General features: G+C 48.1%; 1 protein-coding gene across 1 annotated transcript; it reads right to left on the bottom strand.

Annotated features, from left to right (window-relative positions):
- Window positions 1–1,076: 1,076 nt before the first annotated feature.
- Window positions 1,077–3,232, bottom strand: LOC307074289 (fish-egg lectin-like). Its single transcript, XM_079734305.1, has 5 exons — window positions 3,072–3,232; window positions 2,539–2,775; window positions 2,139–2,356; window positions 1,840–1,973; window positions 1,077–1,516 (listed from the first exon to the last, which is right to left on the bottom strand). The coding sequence occupies exons 1-5, from the start codon at window positions 3,124–3,126 to the stop codon at window positions 1,375–1,377; spliced, it is 786 nt and encodes a 261-aa protein (XP_079590431.1). The 5' UTR covers window positions 3,127–3,232; the 3' UTR covers window positions 1,077–1,374.
- Window positions 3,233–9,720: the final 6,488 nt, after the last annotated feature.

The following is a 9,720-nucleotide window of genomic DNA, read 5'->3' as shown; positions in this document are numbered from 1 at the left end:
GCCAACAGCAGTTAGTCCCTGGGTCAGAGGAGGGGGGCGGAGGAGTTGAAGACAATATGTAACGAGTCGACAGTGGTACCCAATATGTTTTATTTTATAACTAATAAAACAATAGTGGTATCCCTTATGTTTTGTTCTATAACGACAATAAAACGACTGTGGTACCGCTATGTTTTATTTTATAACGACAATAAAACGACAGTGTTACCTGTTATGTTTCCTTCTATAACTACAATAAAATAACAGTGTTACCACTTTTGTTTTATTCTATAACTAATAAAACAACTGTGGTACCCCTTATGTTTTATTCTATAACGACAATACAACAACAGTTGTACCGCTTATTTTTTATTATATGTATATTATATATAGTTTTATTGTATGACGACAATAAAACGACAGTGGTACCCCTCATGTTTTATTTATGTTTTATAATAACAAATAAAAACAACAGTGGTACGTTAACATTTGTTACATGTTACATTTGTCTTCAAGAAGATTGATGCATGTTATCCTGCCGTTGGTGAGTACAGAAACTAAGAATTTCTGTGTTTAGCATTGCAATTGGTTCAAATTCTAACGCTGTTGTTGTTAGTAGGTAGTCGTTCAAGCTAGTTTAGATCACCAGGTTTCTAAAATAGGCTTGATTGACATATCATATGTCACCGAATTTGGGGCCATTTTGAAGTCAGGTAGCTAGAGCTCCAAAACTTCGCAGACAGGGGGCCAGGGGCCCCTCCCACAGCAAATGCCATCCCCATTTTCAAACCCAATTTTCAATATCAAAACCAGCCACCAGGGGGGGATGGCAAACTGCTCAGAGGTAGCCCAGGCCCTTATCTACCACGCCCACTTATTAAATGTCCCATGCCCCTCCCCCTTTTCCCATGCCCCAGCTTTGTAGTGTGCTCCCATGTTAAAAAGAAGAAGGTTGGCACTAGTGGGGAGGAGATAATTGTCCCTTCCAAAGGTCGGAGTATCCCTTTAATATCAATATTACTATTTTCAATGTGTTGTGGTCACATGTCTGTCCAGGGTGTACGTCATGCTGATAAAACAACAGACAGGAGACGACGTAGTCCACAAGGGTTTTAATAAATGCTTTTAAATGATTAGAGGTTATGGATGGAAGGAGGAGAGGGGAGGTGATGAGGAGAGGGGAGGAGGTGGTGCTGGAGAGGGGAGGAGATGGTGATGGAGAGGGGAGGAGGTGGTGATGGAGAGGGGAGGAGGTGGTGATGGAGAGGGGAGGAGGTGGTGATGGAGAGGGGAGGAGGTGGTGATGGAGAGGGGAGGAGGTGGTGATGAGAGGGGGGGAGGTGGTGATGGAGAGGGGAGGAGGTGGTGATGGAGAGGAGGTGGAGCTGATGGCGCTCAGTGCATGCAGAACATGATCATTCCAGAGTTTGAGACCACCCAGAGCCTGCCCAGGTCGTAGGAGAGGTGCCTCATTGCCACACACATGGGGATGTTAGACCAGCCGCTCCCTTGGGTTCGACCGGCATACAACCCAGTCCTGGAGAGGAGAGAGAGGGAGACAAAGGGAGTGAGCATAGGAGGGAGAGAGACCGAGACAGGAGAGCAACATGGTCTGTAGCGGTCTGCTTTATGGTCTGTGGCAGTCTTGATTGATGGCCAGGTCTATGGTCTGGTTGATGGTCTGTGGTGGTCTGGTTGATGGTCTGTGGCGGTCTGGTTAATGGTCTGGTTGATGGTCTGTGGTGGTCTGGTTGATGGTCTCTGGTGGTGTGGTTGATGGTCTGGTGGTCTGGTTGATGGTCTGTGGCGGTCTGATTGATGGCCTGGTCTATGGTCTGGTTGATGGTCAGTATCTCCTACCTCAGATACACTTTGCCGTGGGTGCTTAATCCGAACACCAGGCCGTTACTGGCCGCCTCCACCATCTTCATCTTCAGGTTGCCGGAGGAGACGACCTGCCACCCGGTTTGGCTGCAGGAGTTGGGGTTGACGGACTGGAGAGACAACCAATCACAACCCATCACTTAGGACCCATGTTTAGGTACTAGGATACAGATGGTTAGTTTAGGTACTAGGTTAGAGATGATTAGTTTAGGTATGAGGTTAGAGATATGTTGCTTTCATGATGATGTTGATGATGATGATGATGGTGGTGTTACCCGGGTGTGGAACACGCGTCCAATGGTATCCACCCCCCAGCACCCGTACAGGCCGCAGCTATAGTACTTCAAAGTGTAGGAGGGCAAAGCTGACCAGCTCACTGAGCCTGCACCCTTGAACGCTCTTGCATAGGCCGTTCGCAGGCAGTAGGCCCGATTACCAGTGCTACCAACTAAGAAGCCATCTCCTCCTGCGTCCACCTGGATCAAAGAGAGTCCTGGACCAAGACATGAGCGAGACATGAGCGAGATAAGAGCAAGACATGATAGACATGAGATAGACATGAGGTTTACATAAGATAGACATGAGCGAGACTTGAGCGAGACATGAGATAGACATGAGCGAAACCTGACAAACTGGCTACCCGCTGTATTCTACCGTATGATCAAAGCCTCTCACCTGGAACTCTGGTGAAGTTTCCCCCGATCATTTTGTAGAGCTGGTTGTTGGTGCCAACCCCCCAGGTGCCGGTGTCGCCGGTGGTGATGTGCTTCATCCTTTGCCCATGGAGGTACGTCCAGTAGAGTCCGTTGAGGAAGAAGTTCTGGTTATATATGTTGGTTGCGACCACTTGTCCCTTGCTGGCATCGATCTGTGCGGCTCGATGCAGAATGGGAGCCTCCAGACAACGCCATGCTGTGGATCATCTCCACGTTAGACCTCTGTGGACCTGCTCTAACATCTCCGCGTTATGCTCTGTCCTTTGTTTATTCTTCAGTTGGGACGTTAGAAGGAACATTTAAGGAAAAGAATGTAGAAATATGACTACAGAAAGTATTTTTAAATTTGTTAAGTTGTATAGCGGTACTTAGGAAAGTATCACTCGAGATATTATTTTGATAAAAATGCCCTGGATCAAATAACTGTTCTTCTGCACTTGTTTCTATCTATCGTGTACAAAACATGTTTCAGAATGTTCTGAGCAGACTCACCATGACTGACGGAGACCAGGCTCAGCAGCAGCACGAAGAACACTAGAGCTGTCATCTTCACAGTCTTCTGGTGTCTGATCTGTCTGTCTGTCTGTCTCTGGGTCTGAGCATAGTGTGTCCCGAGGAGGCTAATATATCACCAGTACCCAGCAGGACCAGTTCAGCCAGTAGCCAGAGTTTACGGTCAGGAAACCCCAAGAGATGAGTACCTCCGCATAGCAGGGCAGCATTTCATAAACACCAGGGCATACAGTCCTGAGTCCCTGCCAACAAAACTGAACCTGAGAGAGAGAGAGCGATAGAGGGATCCTGAAGTCCTTCTCTCATCCCTGATGAGGAAGGACTACCCATAATTAGACTCATCAAAATTCCCTTGTTTGTTCACAATGGATGTATACATCCTCCCCACTATAAATGCCGTGTATGTACAGTGTAGCTTAAATTGATCTTTTAGGAGATACTGGAATTTTTTAGAATGCCACATTTTACTTTTTATATATTGATTATTTAATATTCAAATATTTGATGTGTATATATATATTTGATATTTAGCATCTCATACTTCGACCTCCGAATTCCTCACCTGCTTTGACAATTTTAATGTTGCCAATAAAGCATTAAAGAGACAAAGAGAAAGACAGAAAAATAATGGATTTCAGTGTGCACAGGTTAAACCAGTCTGCACATACAATCATGAGATCTCCCTTGCCCTGTTCATGAACTACAACTGTGACACTTAACCAGAGTCAACACCCTCACCCTCCCTAATGTTCAGAGGAGCCCGCTGAAGTCCCCTCTATGGAGCGTAGCAAAGGACATCGGTACAGTCCCCTTTAAGAGCAAGGAGCCAGCATTACAAAGAACTATAAACACACACGGCCGCATCACGCCTGATTCACGCTATAAACACACGGCCGCATCACGCCTGATTCACGCTATAGACACACGGCTGCATCACGCCTGATTCACGCTATAAACACACCGCCGCATCACGCCTGATTCACGCTATAAACACACGGCCGCATCACGCCTGCTTGGTTCCGAGTCCACAGCAGACCAAGGGCCCCTATAGGACGCAGCAGCCCGCTGGGCCCCTATAGGAGGCAGCGGACTGCTGGGCCCCTATAGGACGCAGCAGACCAAGGGCCCCTATAGGACCCAGCGGACCACTGGGCCCCTACAGGACGCAGCAGACCGTCTTTTCTAATTTTTTCCTCGTTCTGTTTATTTCTAACCAGTCGGTCTGCATCTCCTTCCTGTTGGCGTGTATCACGGGAATGCTCTTTCAGTTCCTCTCAGAGGTCTTTTGAGGTCGGGTTGTTTGATTAGTAGTGTTAAGAATAATTTAACTAATTGATGAAGTCCAGGTCTTTTCTACCCGATCTGGTTAGATCGGATTAATTCAACTCCTGAATCACATTCTAATAACACATTATATGCAACTGCTACACACAAAAGTGGGAGCAATAGCACGTTTAAAAGACTAACCCTTACCTCAACTATACTTACATTAACTGAAGTATAACTAGGTTATCTTAACTATACTAACATTAACAAGTATAACTAGGTTATCTTAACTATACTAACATTAACTAAAGTATAACTAGGTTATCTTAACTATACTAACATTAACTGAAGTATAACTAGGTTATCTTAACTATACTAACATTAACTGAAGTATAACTAGGTTATCTTAACTATAATTACATTAACTGAAGTATAACTATGTTAACTTAACTGTACAAAAATTACTGAAGATTAACTTTGTTAACATAACTATACTAACATTAACTCATTCACGCTATAAACACACGGCCGCATCACTGGGCCCCTAAAGGACGCAGCAGACCAAGGGCCCCTACAGGACACAGCAGACCAAGGGCCCCTACAGGACACAGCAGACCGCTGGGCCCCTAAAGGACACAGCAGACCAAGGGCCCCTATAGGACGCAGCAAACCAAGGGCCCCTAAAGGACGCAGCAGACCAAGGGCCCCTATTGGACACAGCAGACCAAGGGCCCCTACAGGACCCAGCAGACCACTGGGCCCCTAAAGGACGCAGCAGACCAAGGGCCCCTAAAGGACGCAGCAGACCGCTGGGCCCCTAAAGGATGCAGCAGACCGCTGGGCCCCTAAAGGACGCAGCAGACTGCCGGGCCCCTAAAGGATGCAGCAGACCGCTGGGCCCCTACAGGACACAGCAGACCAAGGGCCCCTATAGGACACAGCAGACCAAGGGCCCCTAAAGGACGCAGCAGACCAAGGGCCCCTACAGGACACAGCAGACCGCTGGGCCCCTATAGGACGCAGAATCCCCATCATCTCAAAGTGCTTCTAGAGGCTGGACCTGGCTCACCTCAAAACCTGCCTGCCACCCACTCTGGACCCTTTCCGATCCGCCTACCGCCAGACCAGGAGCACAGAGGATGCCATCTCCACTGCACCCCACTTCGCCCTCTCCCACCTCGACAACAACGACACCTATGTTAGGATGCTGTTCATCGACCTCAGCTCAGCGTTCAACACCATCATCCCCTCCAAACTGATCACCAAGCTCACCGAGCTGGGCATCAACACCTCCCTCTGCAACTGGATACAGAACTCCCTAACCAACAGACCGCAGTCTGTCAGGTTGGATAGGCACACTTCCTCAACCCTCGCCCTGAACCCTGGCGTTCCACAGGGCTGTGTGCTGAGCCCCCTTCTCTACCCCCTCTTCACCTACGACTGTACACCTATACATGGTTCCAATACGATTGTTAAGTTTGCAGACGACACTACGGTGATTGGTCTCATCAGCGACACTGATGAGACGGCCTATAGGGAGGAGGTCCAGCACCTAACTGCGTGGTGCACCGACAACAACCTGGCTCTCAGCACCAAGAAGACATAGAGCTCATCGTGGACTTCAGGAAGTCTAGAGGTGGCAGACACACTCCCATCCGTATCAACGGGACGCAGCAGACCAAGGGCCCCTATAGGACCCAGCGGACCGCTGGGCCCCTACAGGACACAGCAGACCAAGGGCCCCTATAGGACCCAGCGGACCGCTGGGCCCCTAAAGGACGCAGCAGACCAAGGGCCCCTAAAGGACCCAGCGGACCGCCGGGCCCCTATAGGACCAAGCAGACCAAGGGCCCCTATAGGACCCAGCAGACCGCTGGGCCCCTATAGAACCCAGCAGACCGCTGGGCCCCTATAGGACCCAGCGGACCGCTGGGCCCCTATAGGATGCAGCAGACCGCTGGGCCCCTAAAGGACGCAGCAGACCAAGGGCCCCTATAGGACGCAGCGGACCGCCGGGCCCCTATAGGACCCAGCAGACCTAGGGCCCCTATAGGACGCAGCAGACCAAGGGCCCCTATAGGACCCAGCGGACCGCCGGGCCCCTATAGGACCCAGCAGACCTAGGGCCCCTATAGGACGCAGCAGACCTAGGGCCCCTATAGGACGGTGGTGTTAACTCGTCTTTCCTCATTGTTTTCTCGTTTTGTTTATTTCTAACCAGTCGGTCTGCATCTCCTTCCTGTTGGCGTGTATCACTGGAATGCTCTTTCAGTTCCTCTCAGAGGTCCTTTGAGGTCGGATTGTTTTATTAGTAGTGTTAAGAATAATTAAATTTATTGAGGAAGTTTATTTCATAAACTGGTATTTATGAGATGCTGCCCTGCTATGCGGAGGTACTCATCTCTTGTGGTTTCCTGAACGTAAACTCAGGCTACTGGCAGAACTGGTCCTGTTGGGTACTGGTGATATATTAGCCTCCTCGGGACCCACTATGCTCAGACCCAGAGACAGACAGACAGATCGGACACCAGAAGACCGTGAAGATGACAGCTGTAGTGTTCCTCCTTCTGCTGCTGAGCCTGTGCTGTATTCCGATATCTACAGTGGGGCAAAAAAGTATTTAGTCATCCACCAATTGTGCAAGTTCTCCCACTTAAAAAGACGAGAGAGGCCTGTTATTTTCATCATAGGTAAACCTTAGCTATGAGAGACAAAATGAAAAAAAAAAATCCAGAAAATCACATTGTCTGATTTTTTAAGAATTTATTTGCAAATTATTGTGGAAAATAAGTATTTGGTCACCTACAAACCAGCAAGATTTCTGGCTGTCACAGACCTGTAACTTCTTCTTTAAGAGGCTCCTCTGTCCTCCACTCGTTACCTGTATTAATGGGACCTGTTTGAACTCCTTATCAGTATAAAAGACACCTGTCCACAACCTCAAACAGTCACACTCCAAACTCCACTATGGCCAAGACCAAAGAGCTGTCAAAGGACACCAGAAACACAATTGTAGACCTGCACCAGGCTGGGAAGCCTAATCTGCAATAGGTAAGCAGCTTGGTGTGAAGAAATCAACTGTGGGAGCAATTATTAGGAAATGGAATACATACAAGACCACTGATAATCTCCCTCGATCTGGGGCTCCACGCAAGATCTCACCCTGTGGGGTCAAAATGATCACAAGAACGGTGAACAAAAATCCCAGAACCACACGGGGGGACCTAGTGAATGACCTCCAGAGAGCTGGGACCAAAGTAACAAAGGCTACCATCACTAACACACTACACCGCCAGGGACTCAAATCCTGCAGTGCCAGACGTGTCCCCCTGCTAAAGCCAGTGCATGTCCGGGCCCGTTTAAAGTTTGCTTGAGAGCATTTGGATGATCCAGAACAGGATTGGGAGAATGTCATATGGTCAGATGAAACCAAAATAGAACTTTTTGGTAAAAACTCAACTCACCGTGTTTGGAGGAGAAAGAATGCTGAGTTGCATCCAAAGAACACCGTACCTACAGTGAAGCATGGGGGTGGAAACATCATGCTTTGGGGCTGTTTTTCTGCCAAGGGACCAGGACGTCTGATCCGTGTGACGGAAAGAATGAATGGGGCCATGTATCGTGAGATTTTGAGTGAAAACCTCCTTCCATCAGCAAGGGCACTGAAGATGAAACGTGGCTGGGTCTTTCAGCATGACATTGACCCCAAACACACCGCCCGGGCAACGAAGGAGTGGCTTCGTAAGAAGCATTTCAAGGTCCTGGAGTGGCCTAGCCAGTCTCCAGATCTCAACCCCATAGAAAATCTTTGGAGGGAGTTGAAAGTCCGTGTTGCCCAGCGAAGGCCCAAAAACATCACTGCTCTAGAGGAGATCTGCATGGAGGAATTGGCCAAAATACCAGCAGCAGTGTGTGAAAACCTTGTAAAGACTTAGAGAAAACGTTTGACCTCTGTCATTGCCAACAATGGGCATGTAACAAAGTATTGAGATGACCTTTTATTATTGACCAAATACTTATTTTCCACCATAATTTGCAAATAAATTCTTTAAAAATCAGACAATGTGATTTTCTGGATTTTTGTTTTTCATTTTGTCTCTCATAGCTGAGGTATACCTATGATGAAAATTACAGGCCTCTCTCATCTTTTTAAGTGGGAGAACTTGCACAATTGGTGGCTGACTAAATACTTTTTTGCCCGACTGTATATGACATCACTAGTGGTGATCTCATCCAGCACTGATCTAGGTGGACACACCCACTAGTGATGTCATATGGGGCAGATTTTCGAATCGGCTTGTAAGGCTAATCACACTCAAACCTGGTGGTTTAATATGTCCCCTTTAATGTATTTACACAATTGAACTTATATTTTGTCTTGTGTTTATGTTGTGTACTGTGTTCTGCTGTCCATCTTAGCCAGGACTCTCTTTTAAAAGAGATTTTAATCTCAATCAGACTAACCTGGTTAAATATGGATATCATAATAGTAACCCAACAGAGAGGAGGAGAACCCAATAGAGAGGAGAACCTGGACTACAGAGGGGGCGGCGGCCCCTGGTGGAGGAAAGACAACATAGCATATTTTCCAGTGTGTCGAGTTGAACAGTCGCATGTCGTTTTCTGATTGGTGCAGAGCAGTTTGGATTTTCTTTTTTTCGATTTCAGTGTAGCTACTGAAGTCCTTATTTAGGGAGTAATAATTTACCAACTTTTCATCATACAAACTAATAATTTGTATTAATAGCAACAGAGACAATATAATCCCTCCTAATTAACCAGCTGGTCTGTTGTGTTGTCATGTTGTGTTTTTTTCAGGTTGTGTGTCTCGGGTTGTGTGTCTTGGGTTGCGTTTGTCTCGAGTTGTGTGCTTCTCGGTCGTGTGTCTCGGGTTGTGTGTGTCAGTACCTCAGGTTGTGTGTCTCGGGTAGGTGTCTCGGGTTGTGTGTGTCTCAGGTTTTGTGTCTACACACAACATGACAACACAAGGAGGCGAAGGAGGGGGGTCCCTCTGCTCCCCCTCCCACCCGCCACTTTTCCCGCGGTGCCGCAGGTAGTTTCGGCGCCAGTCCTTCAGACATCTGGCTGTAGGTGAACCACGTGACCCGCCATCTCGAGCGGCGACCGCGGCTCCCCGGTGACCGACGGATCGCGCCTGTCGACCCGCCAACAAACGAGTGTGAGCCAGTTCGGGCTACGCCCCCATTGGTCAAGGTTTGTCTACGCAATGAGATCACTCAGCGCTGGTTGGCTGTGACACCATGACGCTCCAGCTCGTAGCCGCCGATTGGCTGCGGCGAGCCAGGCTCCTGAGAGCGCCAGAAAACAATCTTTAGCGGGTCTTCTTCAGACTCCAGCCCGG

Source organism: Pollachius pollachius (genome assembly GCF_949987615.1).
Source record: "Pollachius pollachius genome assembly, chromosome: 4".
Classification (NCBI taxonomy): domain Eukaryota; kingdom Metazoa; phylum Chordata; class Actinopteri; order Gadiformes; family Gadidae; genus Pollachius; species Pollachius pollachius.
Note: the sequence above shows the minus strand (reverse complement) of the source record. Positions and strands in the feature narration are given on the sequence as shown.